General features: G+C 39.3%; 4 protein-coding genes across 5 annotated transcripts; 2 read left to right on the forward strand and 2 right to left on the reverse strand.

Moving 5' to 3' along the window:
- Positions 1-1,145: 1,145 nt before the first annotated feature.
- Positions 1,146-5,843, forward strand: LOC109961511 (RILP-like protein 1). Its single transcript, XM_020602366.1, has 8 exons — positions 1,146-1,778; positions 2,534-2,684; positions 3,270-3,388; positions 3,485-3,760; positions 3,896-4,078; positions 4,542-4,705; positions 4,795-4,893; positions 5,288-5,843. Exons 1-8 carry the CDS (start codon positions 1,488-1,490, stop codon positions 5,379-5,381), a joined length of 1,377 nt encoding a protein of 458 aa, XP_020458022.1. The 5' UTR covers positions 1,146-1,487; the 3' UTR covers positions 5,382-5,843.
- A 1,756-nt stretch (positions 5,844-7,599) lies between these two features.
- rilpl2 (Rab interacting lysosomal protein-like 2) lies at positions 7,600-11,674 on the forward strand. The gene is made up of 4 exons (XM_020602535.1): positions 7,600-8,077; positions 8,174-8,325; positions 9,436-9,558; positions 9,976-11,674. The coding sequence occupies exons 1-4, from the start codon at positions 7,784-7,786 to the stop codon at positions 9,995-9,997; spliced, it is 591 nt and encodes a 196-aa protein (XP_020458191.1). The 5' UTR covers positions 7,600-7,783; the 3' UTR covers positions 9,998-11,674.
- Positions 11,387-15,492, reverse strand: kmt5ab (lysine methyltransferase 5Ab). Of its 2 annotated transcripts, none has more exons than XM_020602533.1 (8): positions 15,345-15,492; positions 15,022-15,122; positions 13,648-13,795; positions 13,169-13,379; positions 12,990-13,077; positions 12,855-12,914; positions 12,511-12,701; positions 11,387-11,986 (listed from the first exon to the last, which is right to left on the reverse strand). In XM_020602533.1, exons 1-8 carry the CDS (start codon positions 15,352-15,354, stop codon positions 11,776-11,778), a joined length of 1,020 nt encoding a protein of 339 aa, XP_020458189.1. In that variant the 5' UTR covers positions 15,355-15,492; the 3' UTR covers positions 11,387-11,775. The 2 variants fall into 2 exon arrangements, with proteins under 2 accessions (XP_020458189.1, XP_020458190.1); XM_020602534.1 differs by lacking the exon at positions 15,345-15,492 and adding an exon at positions 13,885-13,926 and having other exon boundaries at positions 15,022-15,108.
- Positions 15,493-15,973: 481 nt separating this feature from the next.
- Positions 15,974-18,802, reverse strand: mtrfr (mitochondrial translation release factor in rescue). The gene is made up of 2 exons (XM_020602536.1): positions 18,265-18,802; positions 15,974-16,448 (listed from the first exon to the last, which is right to left on the reverse strand). The coding sequence occupies exons 1-2, from the start codon at positions 18,541-18,543 to the stop codon at positions 16,218-16,220; spliced, it is 510 nt and encodes a 169-aa protein (XP_020458192.1). The 5' UTR covers positions 18,544-18,802; the 3' UTR covers positions 15,974-16,217.
- Between the last annotated feature and the right edge of the window lie 2,075 nt (positions 18,803-20,877).

The raw sequence follows: 20,877 nt of genomic DNA on the forward strand, positions 1-20,877 counted from the left end.
CTTAATGTATACTGTATGCTATTTATGTTGTGTTGGGTGGTGAAGGAAACTGGGGAATCACGTCATGTTCGTCCATGTTGTTACAAAAGTTGTATATACCTCTAGCTTTGCCTTCATCATGGACGGTGTTCTGCTTATGTGCAAAACAACTTTTCTCAACAGTACAAGATTGTCTTGAAATGTACTGTACTAATGCATTATTAACACTCGTAAAGACATAGTCCTTATAGGAAAGTGCAACTAGCACCAAGTATAATTTATATCTACACTCATGCCTTGAATGTCCCATTCTTAGAAGAGAAATTGGATATTATATTTAAGCATATAGATAGATAGATTTAATGCTTGTGCACAAATATCAGATTTAGGTGTCCTTAATTATGAAATGTTTATTTTATGCTGAATGATGAGATTTAAGGGTCGGTAATACAATATGAAGGTGTTCAATTCGGCTTTGCCTTTGGGAGCTTTCTTACAGGGTCTTAAAATGCATCTTTTTATGTTCTGTCCTTTTCTCAATGTCTTTATACAGTCAGATCTATTAATATATTTTAGTAAAGATATTGGTGTTAAATGTTAAACAGATGAACAATAAATACATGTTGGATTTATGTCTCATTATGTTACTTCATCTTGTTCTAAGCCTATGAAGCCTTTTAGATAGAATTTGTTCAAGGAATTTATCAATAATGACAATCACACAAAGAACATTCAAGAAGAAACCAACTGACAATTTCTTTCAGTAGTCTTGATCAGACTATATGCTGTTGTGTCCACCCAGTAGACTTAACCATATTAATCACAGAATCTACAGCCTATAATTAATGGACAAAAGTTACTACACAAATAATGGAAAAGGTTGTATTGATATCTAAAAATAAGTTAATAAAGAAAAACACCTATTATTTATACACTTAACATTTTAGTAAATACTTATTAAATGTTGTTATAGGCTACCTGTAGAAGTAGTAGGTAGTAGTGCTGGGATATTTTTAAAGTTGAATGATGGGCATGAAACACAAAGGGCAATGCTTTAATAATTTCATGACATGCGCAGTGGGAATTCGACCCAGGGCCGCTGCCTTCAGGAGCAATTGTAAGTATGACAATTTTTTTAAATCCGCCGTTGAATCTAACTAAACGACGCTCGTCGAAGAGGACCACACAGTGACAGCAGAAACAATGTATTATCAACAATAATATTTTTATTATTTGTCAGTTTACGATGACCTTAAGTCTGTTGTTTCAGCTACAGTCTATTACATACGCCAGGATGCTATTAACGTTTAAAGCAGCACGAGTTTTCGCGAGAAAATGGAACGCAGCACCAGAAGTTAAAACTGTCAACAAACTGGTTCAAGTTAACTCATGTTTAGGCTAGCTTGTTCAGACTCGACTTTATACAGCAAGTGTGAGTCCATTTAAGAGTGTGATCATAAAGAGAAATATGTTCAATGTCGGAGGTGTAAATAAAGCAGAAGACGGGTATGGAAACCTGCGTTAAATCAGCGCTGGAGAGACCCGCGGAGGAGCTGACGGTTACCGATGTGTACGACATAGCGGCGCTGCTCGGCCAGGACTTCGAGCGGATCATCGACAGGTTTGGGTGTGAGGCTCTGGTTGGGGTAGTGCCCAAAGTAGTGCGGGTTCTGGAGCTGCTAGAGGTGCTGGTTAGCCGTGGAGCCGCTGGACAAGAGGCGGAGGGGCTGCGGAGGGAGCTGGACAGGCTGAGACAGGAGCGGAGCGACCGATGCGAGCAGGAAAGGAAGCACCAGAAGGTCTCTGTCAACCTGACTGTGTACCTGTTTATTAGCTTAGCTCAGATACTCTAAATACTCAGCTGGAACATTTGCGTTCCAAATTTAGGAGGCAACAAAATCTTAAATATTGCTGATTTTGTCGGGTCTCATCTTCATGCACATACATACAGTATGTCATGGGTGAATTAGGCTACTGAATGGATCTTTAGTGCCCCTTGTCTTCAGCTGCAAAATATCACAGAAAGGGACGCATAAACTAAATGATACACTACAAAGGGACAAAAGATTACTAAAGACATGGATAAGACCACATACAAACAATAACAACGGAAAACCACCACAAAGAGATGTAAGACAGTGGGATGAATACCCTAAAAGAGGTGGGGATTATCCAAAAAACAACCAGACACACAAAATTACCACAAGAAAAGATGGAAATTAACTACAAAAACCATGTAAAACGAGCAGAAAGAGGTGCAAAACAACTGCAAAGACATGCAAAAAATTGAGATGTAAAACAATGCAAAATGTTATTAAAGACAGATTGACCATAAGGAGACACAACAATCACAGACTACATGGCTGCATGATTTGTGGTTGGTTTATATCTTTTTTCAGTGAGGGGGTTTTGCTCCTTGCCCTTTCTGACATAATTTGTCTATGAGCTACATATATCAGTCCTTTCCAAACAAATGCCAAGTAGGGCCCACTCTATGCAGACACTTGGCTGCAATTGCACTCTTTCTTATTTTTTCTCCATCGCTTACACTCAGGAGTTGGAACTGGTGGAGGATGTTTGGAGAGGAGAAGTGCAGGACCTGACTTCTCAAATCACTCAGCTTCAGGCAGAGAACAAGAAGCTGTTCACCAGCCTCCCTCCTAAAGAGTCCTCCATCACAGAAGAAGACCGTCAGAAACAGGAGGGTGGGTTATCTCCAGCAATGACTCTTAATGAGAGGGGTTTAATTATTTTAGAAGGTTCAAATTGATTTTATTAGTACTTCTGTTAGTATTAGTACTTCTTTTTTCTAAGCTTTCTTTAGCTTTCCTAATGAAATAACTCAGTAACTTGTTTTCAACCTCCAGACCTCCTAAAGAAAGACGTGGTTTGATCAATTCATTGTTATATGGTGATCCAAAATGACCACACAAAATTATAGAATTATCACAAAGAGATGCAGAAAAGTTATATAAAGACACATTAAATGACTGATGGTCCTATATAGATGGCTCGGGGGGCCTATTATCTGTGTGTGCTTAGGGACCACTTTCTCATAAGCCATCCATGTAGTTATGAGCTAAATTTATGTGATTTATTATATATGGGTTATGTTAATAACAACACAGCATGTTGTACTGTATGTTGTGATAATTCTGGGAAATGAGCAACCTTGTCCTTTAATAGGCTAAAAAACAGAACAAAACTTTTGTGCCTGAACTGTTGAGTGGCAGGGTAAAGCACATTCTCTTATTAGAATTCACTCTGTACTTTTTTTATGATACCTGCAGGAATGTCAGAAAAAGAAAAACAGGTGATGAAGAAGCTGAAAGACTTGGTGGATAAACAGAAGGATGAAATCCGAGCTAAAGAACATGAGCTGACCCTGAGGAATGAGGATGTTGAGGCGGTGAGGATTTAAACCACCTGTACCACAAATACTAAGATACAATTTTCTGTCTTTCACCATAATAAGTAGTCCTAAAACAAATTCCCTCAACTATAGCTCCAGATGCAGCAGCACCGGTTGATGAGGATCAACCAGGACCTTCGTCACAGGATAGGAGTGATGGAGGCCCAGGGGAAGGGACTGATCCAGCAGAGGGCTGAGCTGGAGGCTGCAGCCCAGGCACAGCAACAGGAGCTAAGGGCTCTGCAGCTGGAGGTCACAAGGCTGAGGAAGGGGCTCTGGGAGTGGGAGCTAGAGAGAGAGGTCACTGAGATGGAAGAGTTGTCTCTTAGAAGGTCCAGGGTATCTCTACCTACATCACAACAGATGATGGTAAGAAAAAGGGCTTGCTGTATATTTACTGTAGCAGGCTGTAAACCAAGAATATTATTATGTTGAAGCTATGATTGGCTGTAGTTTACTATTTTCTTTTGGCACCTAAGTGCATGTTTTGTGCCACAAATCCAGTCCTCTGCAGCCATGTCAGCTGACTCCATCAAACCAAATTCAGTGTGGATGGAGTGTGGAGGGGACCCTGGCTTCCTGGTGAACTGTGACAAGAGTCTTTCCCTTCTCCCGGGGTCATCAAACAGAGAAAATATTGTGGAAGATGGTGATGAAAATGAAGATGTGACAGCTTTGCAACAGCAGGTACCAACTGCTTAAGTTCTCCGTATACACAGTCTTACTGTGGTTGTAGTGGAGGCTGTTTATACTGAACACAAAGCATTATTTCTCTGTCGGTGTGTCTTGGCAAGGCTCCCTGACGACTTTTCCAAATATCTCTAACATTCATTCATTCATTCATTCATTTTTTACTGCTTAGTCCCTGAACGGGGTCACGGGGGGGCCGGAGCCAATCCCGGCCAGCAATCGGGCGAAGGGCGGGGTACACCCTGGACAGGTTGCCAATCCATTGCAGGGCTATCTCTAACATGTGACATGCTTTCAGTTTATTTACAAATCAGCTTACCTTCACCAACAGAAACAATGATTGTGACTGTGCCTCCAAAGGGTTGCCTAATGCGGAGTTGCCGAGCTGCTTGTTTATTTATTAGTGTTTCTGTGTTCATACTGTGCCGGTAGAAATGCTGAATGTGTGCTCTGACTGCAGAAAGGGTCAACTGAAACACAGTCAGAAGAGGAGACAGATAGCCTGGAGCAGGAGTCAGACAAACCTCACTTCACTCTGCAGGAGCTTCGTCACGTCCTGCAGGAGAGGAATGAACTCAAGGCCCAAGTGTTTGTGCTCCAGGAAGAGCTGGCATATTACAAAAGGTCTGGTTTTCTTAACAAACTTTACATGTAACTCAGTTTTACTAAACACTGATAGCAACATTAAAGGTTACCCATTCCATATCCCACAGTGAGGAGTCTGAGGATGACGTCAGCTCCACTGTTTATACACCATCACATCCACCATGCTCCAGTTCCACTGATCAGCCTGAATCAGGAATAAGACGCTTGTGAGTAATGAGTTTGGCACAGGACTTTCACACATTTCTTCATACTTCAAGGTTTACCATTGCACTTGTGAAGAGGGCCAGCCCTATTTCCATTTTTCTTGTGACACCCTATTAATGTAATTTATCATTATAATGTGTCTTATAAACACCATCAGAGAAAGATACTGATTTACAGGAATCAGCAAAACAAATCACATTTCAGGCTACCTGTTTTTGTATTGTGTGAGTTGTTGATCCTGAGTGTCACTGTGGTTCACTGAAGGTCACACACATTACGCTGATCACAACAATGCTTCTCACAAACATTACGCTGATCACAACAATGCTTCTGGTGCTTTTTGTAGTTTCTCCACTTTGTCAAGCCTCACTATTTTCTGTTTTATTCTTTGCACAGGATCTTCACTGCTATAATGCCAATGGTGGCAGCTGGTTTGATCGCAGACGATCCCACACTGTTGCCAATCAGAAGACTTGTTTCCTTTCTGTGATCTTGAATTTGAATATAAACTCTTTTTTTATGACTGCTCTTATTTTTTTTCCCCATACGGTGTCAGCAACAGACAGCAGACATATTTACAAGAACTGGAAAGAACTGGTTTACTTGGTTATTTTAAATATTGTATGTTTAAAATATATTTCTATTGCCTTTATACACTTGAAACTGTGATGAATGACCCCCATTTATTATTAGTGTTGCCAGCTTTTACAGCACATTTTGGTAGCATTGTAGCTAACTTGGTAAAGTAACCCAAGTAGTTAAAATGTGAGACATCTGGCCATGCCTGTACACCCATGTATTTATGACTTCTTAGGATTTTGTGGCTTCAAAGTCATTACCTGTCAGTGTGTTACTTTATATATTAAAATCCTGCTGTAATGTCAAATAACTTAGCATCCACAATTCTCAGTATATCGCTTGGCCTTAATAAAGACATGGTGTCACTACCCTACATGATGTATTTTCTTGCCAGCGTGGCAAAGTGTCTGTAATATGGAACATAGAAGAATTTTTTTAATGAACACTTTGTAAAGTTTCTTTTGCTAATAATGACATTATGTGTTAGAAATGGGTCCAGCGAACCATAAGACACATAAAAGGTGATGGTTGACATCTTGTGTCATTTATGTCTAGGTGGAAAATTACTGTTAAAGTGTATAAACTTGGTTTCAGGATGCAGGGAATGAGCTAGATGATGTCATCCTCTAAATAGTTGAAAAGAGCATGCTATATACTTGCAGCACTACACCTTGTGGTTTACACTTTAATACACAATAATACTGGTAAAACACGAAAGGAAATATATTCCAACACTTATGAGTACTCTAAAAATATGGCTTAACCACTAGTATTTGCAAGGCTGCATCTGTAATGTTTTTTCAGAATAAAATAATAAAGTTTTATTTTTTAACTTATGAATGTTGTTATTGTGTTACTAATATGATTAAGACAAGTATGCTAGATATCATGTGAAAGATATTACCCAGTTCTTTCAACCAGGAACTCTGAGAGACGACGCAGACCACTTGGATATATAAAAAATATAACCGTGCTGGTTTATTCAAAGGATCACAGGCAAAATTAACATCACACGTCCAGGCATCTTCCACCTCCAGTACTGCGCGCAGGCAGCCCGGAAGATGAAAAAAGCCCTGAACCTAATAGCCTATACAATTTAATCACTTGGTTGGGCTAGCCCCATCCTACACAGGCAACGTCAAACTGTGACGTCACCTGATATGCCAGCTTGGCAGCTGACCAGAGCAGTAGTCAAAACATGGAGAAAATTAAAGTGTGTGGCTGTTGATTAGTGGTGTGTATCTAAAAACATACAGGACATTCAGGGACATGTCCGAACAGTAAGCCTCGGAAGATATTATAATTAAGATTACGGCTGAGCATAGCATGCTACTAGCAATATTCATCCTGCCTGCAGACTCTGCAATCTAGTTGACCTTGGCCTGGTCAACAGCCTGCAGAACTCATGACAATGAACTAAGCATTTACCAACCTGAGCATAGACAGCCCGTCTCCACTAAACATTTGCTAATACAACAGATGTCTAACAAATATCTATCTGACTAAGAAATTACCTAACACATGTTTAGGTTGTTAAAATGAATTTTCTACTTTGATAGTTTATAGCATTATCAAGACATTCTTTGGTGTTGGCAAAAATCCTTCCTGGACCATTTTACTCTTTGAAATGTGAAATAATAGAACAAAGATAGAAAATGAGTACAAAGGTAAGGTTACAAAAAACATCAAATCATGTGATTCTGACATGTAGTTTGACAGAGAGAAAAGAAAAGCTGAGAGGTGTCACATATTTTTCTTACCAGTTTTCTATAGGCCTACCGTGGAAATAAAGGCCCGCCTTTACAGAGCGACAGTGTTGAGGGATGAGCTATCTTATGATGTTTATTTGCGGTTTGCAAGCCAACCTAAGGTGCATTACGGCCACCTGCTGGGCTGGAGTGGGGAACGATAATAGAGCCGTAGGAATGTTTTTTTTTTTAAAAAAGCTCTTAGAACGGCATAAACTACTAAATTCTATCCAAAATACCTATATCTGCCAAATAACTAATAACAGCTCTATATGCTGTCTTACAATTGCTGCCCAAAAGACTCAGGGAGGAGTTCTCTTGTCCCAAAATTGATCTTTGTATTCACCTGTTGCTAGGATACTTTGCCCTCCTCTGCTGTCAAACGATCACGCCATTGGTGGACAAGTGATGGGGGAAGTGCAGCTCATCTGCGGTCACCATACCTCGGTAAAAGTATTTAGGGCTGGTGAAAAACAAAAAGGCGCTGTTTCTAGAGTATTGTAAGTAAGGGCTTTGGAAAAGTTTGCATTTTTAGGAGGATTTTTCGGAGTCTTATCGTTCCGTCATGGAGGTTGGTGAAGAGTCGTCTCCCACTCTGGCATTCGAGAAGGACGCGCTTGACCTCACGGTTGAAGATGTTTATGACATTTCGTACGTGATCGGACGAGATTTGTTAAAAATCAGCAGCACGGGAGAAGAAGTGTCGGATTTGAAGTTCAGGATAGTCCGCATTTTAGAAATGTTCGAGACTTTAGTGAATAAGTACAACTTGTCCCTCGAGGAACTGAAAATGGAGCGGGACAACTTAAAGAGTGAACTAGACAGGCTCATCAAGGATGGCTCGGCGGGGCAGGCCACGGTGAGTACAATCTGTCAGCTGGAGTGTAGCTACAGTTTAAGCTCCTGTCCGATGTAAGTGGGTGTTTAGTGATGCAGTTTCTGTCTGCCATCAAAGCGAATAGTCGGACCAAATCAGCTGCTGGTGGACCTTACAGACCCCAACAGACCGCGCTTCACCATGCAGGAGCTGAAGGAGGTACTGCAGGAGAGGAACCGGCTGAAGGCTCAGCTCATGGTGGCCCAGGAGGAGCTTCAGCTGTACAAGAGGTGAGCAAGTGAGCTTAGAGTCCCTTCTAAGCAAGATTTATAAAGGAGGTTTTATTGCAAAATTCATGGTAACTTCTCTTCCTCAAAACTGGATTATATTGACTGCTGTGAAATTAATTTGAAGTTGGATTTTCAACTAACATTCAACAGGCTATTTCTATTAAAACAATTATTAATACAGCACAATATTTGCCTCTGAAATGTAATGAAGTCAAAGTATGAAGTAACAGAAAATGAAAATCCTCAAGTACAGATACCTCAAAATTGTACTTAAGTGCAGGGGGAGAGACTGAATATAAGTTCATGTGCTCTGTGTTGTGCTCCTGTTAATAAAAGCAGCAGCTATCCAGGGTCACGCACTGTATGGGGCATGGAAGCCTCTGTAAAAAGACAGCCTGACTCAATCCATTGCAGGATCTCTAGAATCCACTAACTTGCCATAGTACTTAGTTACTTTCCACCACTGTTTAGAACAGATTTTTAGAAAGTGTGATTAATTTGTGAATAATCATGAGTTATCTATGGACAGTTGTGTGATTAATTGAGATAAAATATTTTAATTGATTGACAGCACTAATAATGTACATAAGCCAACATACAGGTGTTGAAAAACAGCTAATGTAACATTTCAATTGGACAGTAATTTGTAGATGGTCCCTAACTCAGTGTGCTCCTGTGTAGTGATGGGTGAGGTCCTGTTGTCCCAGAACCAGACCCCTGTCACTTGCCTGGAGTCTTTTGAACCTTTACTCATACAGAATCATATATAGTCTGTCCATAAATAGAGACCTGACTGACTAATGGAAATCAATAATCAAAAAACAACTTTTATTCTGTTGGCTAATATGACAAAGAAAACACAACAGTATCAACACCTCAGTTAAATATGGTAAATTTCAGCAGTAGACATGATCTGTACTGACGCTTAAATTAACTTCCAATTTCCTTGCCAATTTAATTTTTGTTGATAACCTTGATCCCAGTTTTTCTATAGATCCTAGTGATTATATTGCTTCATTGTCATTAATTTTGTTTTGGAACTAGTTTTGATGCATGACACCTTCACATAAAATATTCTCAATTAACATAAAGCTATACATGCCCCTGCAGTGGGATTCTGCCACAGGCTGAACCAGCCATGGTGGAAGTGGATCTGGAGATACCAGCAACTACAGAGCACAGTTCAGCCACCATAAATGATGCAAAAGAGGAGAGGATGACCATAGGCAAATTGTAAGTAAGAGGCTGGAGTGCTTTACTGACTACATAAGTGTGACTGTGCAGATGACAAAGAAATAATCTGAAAAAGTACAACTTTTATTTCTAGCCATACACCATTTCTAGCTGTGCACCTCAGATGGCAAGCTTTCAAGACAATCTTCAGTAGCAACCACATGATGCCAAAACAAATTAGCAGGGAGGTTGTTTTCACAGCCCATCCCTTAATCATATACTTGTGACCAAATTTATTCACACTGATGCTGAGGATGTTTGCACTGAGACAGAGAAGTTACAAATCAGCAGTGTGTATAAATTAGTGGTGCCTGGCGTGACTCAGTACTGCTTTCTTGGCAGTTATATTCGTGTGCTCCATGTTTACACCACCATGTTCAGAAACTTCAACTAATTCTGGGTCTTTTCTGTTTACAGGTTTTCATTCAGGCGAAAATGAAAAATCTATAGCGAGATCTGAGCACGTAGAAGACAAACAGGATTTGTCAGCCTACTGTATCATCAGTTAGCCACTTTTATACTATTTTTTACAATGTCTGTTTCTTAATCTAACAAGCTCTGTACAGGGTTATTCAAAAAGAATGAACTGATCTCATTACGCATTGCTTCAGTTCTCAAGCATCATCATGGAATGAGTCAGTGACCATTTGAACGAGGAGTTATCTAAGTTTTGAATGGCTGCCACAGGCATTAACCTTGATGGCCTTAAACATCGAATAACAACAGCGATCAACTCAGTGGATCGTGATATGCTAATACACGCCTGGGAGGAATTCCCTTATTGCATTGATGTTGCCTGTGCTGGCCACATTGAACACTTTTAAGACAGGAAATAAAAGTTGATTGTGAGTAGAATACTTGTGACTTGGCTGGAGTTTTGTATTACTTTTCCTTAAGATATTGCGTAATGAAATCGGTTCATTCTTTTTGAATAACCCTGTATTTTGTACCTGTTATTTGAACCTAAGGTGGTTTGTAGTAATATGGAGTTGCAAAATGAAATTACTGTGTATATATAAATATATATTATGGAATGATTGATATCAAATGAAACTGGAAAGTATTATCCAACTAGTTGGAGATTTTGAGTGCACTCAAAATTGTTTTTTTACTCAGTCTTTCCTTTGGGAGTGATGAAGTACTCTATTTACAGACGAAGTTTGCAACAGGCTTCATGTCGGTCCAGTAATCGACACACATTTTCAGCTGTCAGCTATCAAAGCTGTCCGCTCAAATTATTCATTAAAATATTTTTCTGTGTTTGGCTACTTTTTAAAGGCTTCTGTTATTTAACTGTGATGCAGAAGGCATTTGCCACAGACCATAAACTACAGTATTTGACTTCACACATTAATATCAGGGTAATGAGGACAGTTATTCAAGTCATGGAGCAGGATCTTAAGGGAGGACCCCTGTTGACAGCTTAAAAAACAAATTTCTCAGCAAAAGAGAACCAAAGAACAGACTTTACTGAATTAACAGAGTTCACTCAAAATTTTGTTGCACATGCTAAAGGTACTGACAACACAGCTGCTGTCCTTCCACGACACAATGTTTTTGTCGCTCTGGCTACAATAGAACATTCACAGCATTATGAACTAGATTTTTATTTGCCTGTTTTTCCAGTTTTACCACTCCTTTGCAATACTTTGGTACAAATTAGCATCATCTTCACCAGTAGCACTGCAGGATGGTTGTAAATATGACAGTAGGGTGCCTGTAGATTAAAGTGCAAACCCTATAAACACAGTGTTGTTGGTTCTATTCCAACTGGAGAATGGTGTCACAGGTAATCAACTCATGGTTAAACATCGTTTTCCATGAAAGCTGCAATGAAAAACTATTTTATTCTTCAATTTACAGCACAGGTAATAAGTTACAATTGTGAATTTGAATGGTCAGAATTATATTCCTACAAAATGTCACATTGTCCAGGAGGTTTCCTGGACAATGTGAAACTTATCCAGGAGAAAAACACTTCAAGCTTGCATCCATCTACTACAGTTAGGTAAGAAATATAAAAGCATGATAAAAACAACTGTTGCAAAAATACACTGAGCTGACGCTTTAGCCTCCACCTAAAACAAAAACAGTTTTTGTACTTAAAAAAAAAAAATCATGTTGGCCTGCTTATCTGTAGCATCTTCTCCATAGAGATGTCACAGGCCAGCAGAGAGCACCAATTCATCTGAATTCTGAACAGTTTTGGTCAAATATTCAGTATTTAAGCCAAGGGTGAGCCAAGATCGAAGCTTTACTCCGGTCACCGTAGTCGTACAGCAGCTCCTCCTCTGCTTTGATGTCCCTGGAAGCCACTAAGATCAGATGAGGGGTTCCATCGATGACATGAAGCTTAGTCTGGCAGTTGCCTGTTTTACTGTGATTGATCAGTCTTCCATGACGACTTGTTTCCTTTGTAGCATCTACACTGTAATATAAACAGCAAGATAAAACTACATCACAGCACAGGTATGCAAACTAGAAGTCTGCCAGAAAATCTGAACAAATAATTTCCATTTTCAAGTCTTCAATCATCTGTAACTCTTCTCATGAGTTAATTTCCTAAGCCAGCCAAAGTCTTTTCATAGTTAAAAAAAAAAAAAGAAAAAAGAAACCCTGTGGGGGAGAATATTTTCTAAGCATGATTGCAATATATGACCATAAAAAGCATTTGCCAAAGCTAGAGGCTAAAGAAAGGATATTATATAAAGGTAAGAAAGATGTTGCTGTTATATAGAGTAAGGGAGACTTAATTCATCAATATTTTTATACCCAAACTAATTTTAATGAATTGTTCTGCATAACTATGTCTGCACATGACTCCAGAAAGTCCCCCTGGTTTGCAGGTACGTTAGGATTCCCAGAAAGTGGGGAAAAAAAAAAAAAAAAAAAAAAGACACAAAACATGAAACCACATCAGTGCTATTTCAAAGCAGTGATGTCTGCACTTACCAGTAGGTCTTGCACTGATACTGGAAATAGTACATGTAACAGCCTGTCTGCGGGTCTTGAGCGTACTGGGCCTCTCTTGTTTTCGCCTCAGCTAGCTCCAGTAGGTCTCCATGGTACTCTACCACAAACTCTCCCTTTTTGAAGCCCTTGACAGCAAATACCCCTCTTCCTTTTCCTTCTATGTTTTTGATCTGTCAACATTTAAAAGCAACAAAGTGTGAAGTTTAACCAATTTGGCAAAACTTTGGGATTTGTCACAAACTAGAACTCTTCACTGCTTATTTCTAATTCTATAGTATGCAGTACATTCAAAGCGTCACAACACTCAAACCATTAAATGTTACCTGCATTCCTTCTTCTGTGCCATTCGTTATCAGGTCATCGATATGTTTATGTTCCTCATCCTGTTGACAGTACAAAAATAATCAGCACAGAAAGCAAAAGGATACATTAATAAGTAAGGATTTTTCCACACAAACCTTCAACTCTGCCTTAGTTTTTCTGTTACTTCGTCTGATGGGATAATAGTCTGTAACCTTTCTGTTTTGGCAAACTTTAGTCTCCATCCTAAGAAGAGAGACATTATCAGAGAAATGAGATTATTATTGTGCAACTGACTGTGAAAGGAGCTGTTGCACTGTGTGCCTGGTGCACTCACTTCTTTGCTCCAAGTTTGTGACCAGTTCTGCTCCGGGGTTTTGATGCTGAAACTTTTTTGCTTGCTGTAGACCCAGCATTTGTCGGTGTGGTGGATTCTTTTTGCACAAGTTGGTCAGTGGCTTGCTCTGTGATCCCATGACTGTGAGAAGCCATTTCAGGATTCTGCTCTTTGGACTCACAGCTCTCAGGTTCTGTGTTATCGGGCTTGCCTAAAATGAGGAAGAGAAGAATGCAAATTGACTGCGGCCTTAAACAAATCAAGAGACTGAGGTTCCTTCAAAATACAGTTAGGTCATGTCATGAGATAGCAGGTCAGCAAAGACTGCTACCATTCACTTCTGCATGGCACACATGGATCTGCTGACCATATGGTAACACAGTGGGCAACAGCAAAACAGGCAAATGCATGTAATACAAATGATTAAACAACAGAATTTTATTTTAGTCAATCAGAATGGTTTAAGATATGCCACTTACTCTTTTCCAGCTTTGATATGTCAGGATTAGCTCCATCAGATTCATTTCCTTCCTGGATCAGCATGCTTGAACTGTCACCGAGAGGGGCTCTAGGTTTGCTTGAATTTCGTAGACTCTGGAGAATGGACTGCACTTTACCCTTGCAATCCTGAAAAAAATAATAATGATACAACTTTGTGGGGAAAAAAAGGAAAAGCCATGTACTGCACACAGGAGTAAACTTAAGGAGTTACATACATTTAGATGGCCAAGGTTGTATCAGTATGCAAATCTGATGAGCTACAAAAAGAGAAAAGCCATGTTTTGTGACTGTTTAGAACCGTATAGATGGTGCAGTCAGACTGTTTTAATGTAGTTATTCCTGCTCCTAACTACTCATAACTTGCATGCGAATTCAAGAAACTCCATTTTTAGAGACAGGTTGCACATGTTCTGCAATGCTCTTTGTAGCCATCACTTTTTTGTTAATAAAAACGTCGTTCAATCCTTAAAACTCACATTGAATCCAACACAAATGGCTGCGCTACTCTGCCTACCAACTCAAGATTGGTATACTTCCCCATGCCAACAGTGCCGTCTCTACTTGAAGTGCAATACTTTATTTGCATTACATTACTCAGTAAAGCAGTAGTCTATGCGTTACACAGCCCACAGGCGAAGTCTGTTTGGGCCACCTGAAGAGGTTAAAGGCATCGCTTTTAACCTCTTCAGATACTCGAAGGAAAGGTTTGTAGGCATTGCTACGACGCCAAGTTCAGGAAGAGGCTGAACCTGCTTGCGTCTTCGCAGCTTATTTGAATTTTTCCGTTCCCCTTAAAAAAAAAAAATATCAAAACGCTTGCTGGGTGCATTGTTCACTGACTTTTAAGATAATATATGCAGCAGTAAACACACTTAAATAATTAATTCGACTTTAGAATAAAATACTATTTACTTTTTAAATCCTGGTTCACTTTTGCGTAGTCTTTTTTTCCTCTTTAATAGCCTTGAACATGGCACAGTGCGACTTAAGTCCAATTGCTATTTTTGTTCATTTGCTGTCAGTATTGAAACGTCTAATGAAAACAATACTGCTTATTACGGTCAAGTCAACACAGCTGTTATTGGAATGTATTCACTATAGCATATTTTGTGTTTTCAGTCCATGGGTTACCTTAAAAACTACTGAATAATGCCCTCTACAGGCGTTAAGCTACTCTTAAGGTGAACTGGTCCGGAAAAGTCCAAGAAGCCTGCGAAGAAGAAACCAGGACCCACTGTATTTCCTTAGGGTTGGCTTGTTAACATAGTTTGGGACAAAGAACTAGTTATTTTGCTACCTTAGTTGGCGGAAACGAGAGCAGCAGAAGCGTAAAACCAAACCACAGGACGTACCTTGATAGTTGCTGGTTTGTTCTCCTTTGTCTCGTTCTGTGAGGTGACTTTACGTTCAACACTGTCCTGGGGCTTTTTGTCTCTCAGTACATTTTTCTTCCCTTTAAAAAATACGCAAATAAATAAATGTATGCAATGCTGTATAATTCACCCAACGTTATACTAAAGCCGACCGCTGTCTGGAGATTTTATTTGCAAATATCAGATAGTTATTTAATCTTACTAATTTAATTATTTTATTTACCTTAGCTAGCATTATCTGTTCGCATTAACTATTGTAGCCTGTATAAAACAATTACTGAAACAACAATTTGCAGGTTTACCTTTTGCCATCTCAGTTCCAAGAATAAAATTTAATGAGGACGAGGAGTCTGTTTAAAAATGCCCTCTATATGCACGGGCTGTTCAATGTTTAATTCCCTGCTTCTGCGACGTCAAACAGACCCAGAAGCTGCAGAAAAGGATGGTGAAAGCATGGTGGATTTAAAAACACAACCGCTCCTCTCATTGGCTGTTTCGCCCAAACCGGAAGAGCTGGAGCATAAAAGCAGCTCTCTGATTGGCTACATCTCTGGCTGTTATACAGATGGTCTCTCAACAGGCCCCACCAGAATCTTTGCCGTATTCATGTCTCTCTTATTAAAAAGTGTCGATCTCAATAAGATTACCTGGATTAACAAATGCTAAAAACAAATGGTTTTTCTTGTGGTATATGAACAGGAAGTAATTTTAAAAGCATGATTCAGTCGTTACCATTTTAAATATCCTATAACCTGGTAAAAATAAAATGATTGTTTACGTCTTAAAGTATTGGGAGTAGGCTCCAATTAGAAATCATTAATAACAGTAACAATAGTTTTGCTGGTATGTAGTGATAAATTGGACTAAAATGCTATAAAATCGTTCAATTAAAAACAATCATCAGTGCAGCACCTTAAAAAAACAGCACATCAACAGTTTAGACTGTTTTTATTTTTAATTTCTTTCTCCTTCCTTATCTTGTATTATGTGGAGTACTATTTATTGCAGCTTTGCATGAAAGATACTATGGCATTCATATACAAGGTCATTTGGATTTGATACTGTCAACAGCACCTGTACAGGTTTTGTTATTCAGTCTTTGCACAGTTTGCAGACATATAGTACTGGACCACACAAGTATTCAATGTCTTCTTTCTATATTCTACACAAACATTTTAAACTGTGTCATTCCAGGGTTTAGAGTCTGCAGCCAGTGCTTCTTTAAACTGTTTTTTCCTCTCCAGATTCTCATTTGCCTTCCTCCTCTTCTCTTGCTTCCTCAGCACAGACTCTTTCTTCTTCACAAGAATTTCACTAAGTTCTCCTTTGTATGCAACATCAAGCTTCTCTCTCATAATGTCCCGGGCACGCTTTCGATTTATATCCACAGATCTAGTTTGATGGCACTGCAGGGAGAATGGTACAAAAAATAAAAACAGGTTTAGTAAATCACATAACTTTGAAAGTAGATTTTTTGTAGCTAAGTTGGATGACTGTGCTCTCTCATCCCTCAGACAGCACTGCATCAAGAACTGTCACTCATAAACGATATAACCACATGGGCTCAGGATCCCTTTGGCACACCTGTGTCAGGCACTACAATACATAGATACATCTATACATGTTGCTTAAAACTGTATGAATGTCACTTTCGGCTTTTTCGCGTTTCAGGGTCGCCACAGTGAATCGATTTGCATGTTGACATTTGGCACATTTTTTACGCCGGATGCCCTTCCTGACGCAACCTGGATTCGAACCCGGGGCGCTGCAGCGAAAGCGCTGCGCCTTAACCACTAGCCTAACAGCCAAAAGGAAGTCCTTTGTCAACAGTGTCCAGAAGTGCAGTCGACTGCTCTGGGTTCAGAGGCATCTGGGATGGACCATCACACAGTGGAAATGTGTATTGTGGTCAGACGAATCAGTGTTTCAGGTCTTTTTTTTGGAAAGAATGGATGCCATATGCTCCGAACCAAAGACGAAAAGGACCGTCCATACTGTTACCAGCAATAAGTCCAAAAGCCAGGGTCTGCTGTCGTCTGGGGTTGTGTCAGTGCCCTTGCAAAAGGTAACTTACACTTCTGTGATGGCTCCCTTAATGCTGAAAAACACATAGAGATTCCTTCAAGGCAACATCTTTTCCAGGGACACCCATGCATATTTCAACAAGACAATGCAAAACCTCATACTGCACACATTACCAGGGCCTGGCTGTGGAGAAAAATGGTGTGAGTGCTGGACTGGCCTGCCTGCAGCCCTGACCTGTCCCCAATAGAGAATGTGTGGTGCATTTTGAAGATCCAGGACTGTTGTGCATCTTAACACTTGTTTACAGGAAGAATGGGACAAAACTACACCTGACACACTTAATCACTTGTTGTCCTCAGTCCTAAACATTGTTTGTGTTGTGAAAAGGAATGACACCATCACACTGTGGCAAATACTTTACAGTTCCAACTTTTCTGAAATGTATTGCAGGCATCACAATTAAAGTGTTTATTTTAAACAAAAAATAAAATTCCTGGTATCACATAAAAAAAACAACTACCTCTGCTGTTTTACCTTCTGTTATATGTGAATCTGCTGCTAACTGTTTGTTTTTGTTTTTTTGCCGAGATATCTGCTGCTGTTGGTCATTTGCAATACTGTCCATGTATACCTTCATATGCTATTTGCACCTCATCACAAACGCCCTGCTGATGCTGAACCATCTGACAATCTCCTATTATTGTTTTGCACTACTGTCACTGACTGTACTTGGTTTTGAGTCACAGATTATTGGCTATACCGTTTAGATTTATCCTAATTACGTCAATCCAGTTCTTATTCAATTCTATTTTTATTCAACTTTATTCTGTTTTAGTTCCTAAATGTTATGGCACCCGATACTAGATGAGAGAGAAACAGTATTTCGATTTTCTGTATGTCCTGCACATACGGTGAATTGACAATAAAATCCTTGAACCTTGAAAATAATGTGCTGCTATATTGTTTTCAGTGCAACACAGGGCAGATCATTTACAAATCAGTATTTTCAGTTTTAATTTTGAGTTTACATATCGCCCCAACTTTTTCTGATTTGGGGTTGTACTAGAAAGCATCAAAACAGCTACTATTGACCAAGAGGCTAGACTGTTTTTTGTCAACTGCTGTTTCCAAAGAATGAATAAAACTATCTACTACACCTGGACATCATTTATGACAAAGTTAAAGATTTGCTCCTACCTTGACTACAATCCCAGTGGGGATGTGCTTGAGCACCACACAGTTGCTAGTTTTGTTGGTAGCCTGTCCCCCGGGTCCAGAACCTCTCACAAACTGCTCTTCGAGCTCGTCCTCATTCAGGACAGGAAGGTCTATCAGTTCCTTTTTGCCGGCTGCGAAAACACATGTCTGTCCAGCTGGGAGCGGTCGTAGCAGTGGAGGTAGACTGGGAGAAGCTCTCCATATGACCCGACTGGACACACTGTACATACAACTGATGAATGGTAAAAGTCTCGACATTTCTTTAAATACGCTCCCGAAATATACTTGTGGCGGTGCTGTGACTAAATAGTACAAAGTGACAGCTTTACTTTACGTTTCACTTTATGTCGCCAAACATTAAAAAATAAATAAATATCAAATCCCTCACCGCAGTCTTTATTTCATGCACTTATTACTGCATTTAATTCTGCTTCTTCCGCCTCATGGCACCCTGCTCTTGTTTATGTTAAGTGTTTCGTCTCGTGTCTTTTTTCTTCGTGGCCTGAATAACAGGTCTGTGTTGATCCTCTGGTGCCATCGTGTGTCCATTGGATGAACAAAACTCCAGCAGGCAGGAAAGAGAGAAAGAAATATTCAAGTCCTTTCAAATATTTTGAAAGGCATGACTCTGTGTGAATGGTGGTTAAGGTTAAAAATATATCTAATATATAACCAATTTAGTAGGGCTATGTGTACAATTAGCAAAGTTTCCCTGTTTAACTTTGTGGATGTTCAGCACCTGATTACTGTGAAGGATAAACTATCATGAGGTGTGTACTGTATACTATATCTTTCCTTTCCCATTTTTCTTTCTTTATTACAGTATGTATTGTTAATGTGGACTATTAAATGTTATTGCTTGTAAATTTCATAGGAGCTCACACTTGTTTCATGTTATTACAGTATGATCCTGTACATTACAGTATGTCAGGATATTATAGTCAGCATAAGCGTACCCACATGTCAGGCCACACTGTAATTGGGTAGCACCATAGAGCTGCGCACAGTGAACTTTCGTGATGCAAATGACTGATATTGATTCCAGTATATGTGACATGGCTGATGGTTGTTTTTAAAAGTCTGACCTTTTGATTAACAATAACATTTTCAAGCATTATTATACAGGTGTTACTAATAACATCAGCAATATTCAACTATGGCCAGTGAATCTGGACAGAGAGACCAACCTGAAACCAAAACAGTTAAATGGAATTGACATTTTTATTTATTTATTGTTATTTTATTTTATTTTTTATAACTGTGCTTTTCCTGTTGTGACATGTCAAAATATCTTCTGTGCAAAAGGCCTTTTTACTTAAGGGTATGATGTGAAGCATCATTTAATAGACCTTGCAGATGCAGTCCAAATATTCATTTGATACTAGTTTAATCATATACAGAGGGATAAGGGAGATGTGTATTATGCTGCAGGAGTGGTTGAAATTTTTTTGAATGTTTTGATACTTTTTCTGCAATGAAAACTTGACTCACTGTTAAAATTATATGCAGTTTATGGTTGAATTCAATTGTAACTACTGTACATCCAATCAATAAACTGACTATACATAGCAAATCAGGAGACTATGTAGGTCACAGGAAAAGTGCTTTTTTTTACCCTGCTATGTTCTTCTTGTGTGTGGATCTTGCAGAAGAGTCATTTTCCAATAATGTGCAACTTGTATACAAATATCAGTTTCATACATTTTTCATATAATATGATACAAAACAAATTCTACAGTCATAACGCACAACAATTTCTACTTCACAAGTTGTATATGGAGGTAATTAAACAGGTTGGTATACTATGCCATCCAGTCTGTGACGTTCGTGAGGTCCCAGCCATTCATATGAAAAAAAACCCAAATGCTTTCTTGAATGTCTTTGTCGCTACACGATGACAGTTGTATAATATCAAACCAAATATGCCTAAATACATTCAAATGTAGATATAAACTGCATACTAAACTCTAACAGGTCTGCATTAATGCAACACGATAATCTAAGTAGTAAAATATACCTTTATGACTTTTCATCTTAATAATGCTTGTGTCTGCGGAAATACATAACCACATGATACCAATTTAGACCATATGCTGCCAGCATGTGGCGCCCTGCTACCGAAACTGCCCAGCTGAGTGGCTGTGCGAGCCCGAGTCTCGTGAAGCCAACAGATGGTAAGACAAACACCTTAAGTTGTTTGGCCAGCCCTCCAAAATAAAATAGTTTTGCGTGTTACGCCTACTCGCACCCAGGTGTTCCATTTCATCGATCTATCTAAATTGTGTTTGTGCTGTTGTGCAGTATTTTTACATACTGTTTAATCGTTTCACTTGACTAATGTCCTGGTTCAGTCATTAATGGCAGCTGCACTGAGGAAAAATGTGTTGTTTGTTTTGTCACACCTGATATAGCTTTTGATATAGTGCGTGAAAGCCGTTTTTGGACATAAAATACATTTCGACGTTTGCAATATCTACAAGTTGTACTTTTATTTTGAAAGTCTGACCGGACGTCGCGCTGTATCTCGGTTGACTTGGCAGTATTTCGTGGCGTGCCTGCGAAGTCTTGCGGTGGTTCAGGCATGAGCAGTGG

This window comes from Monopterus albus, unplaced genomic scaffold (assembly GCF_001952655.1).
Source record: "Monopterus albus unplaced genomic scaffold, M_albus_1.0 scaffold56.1, whole genome shotgun sequence".
Classification (NCBI taxonomy): Eukaryota; Metazoa; Chordata; class Actinopteri; order Synbranchiformes; family Synbranchidae; genus Monopterus; species Monopterus albus.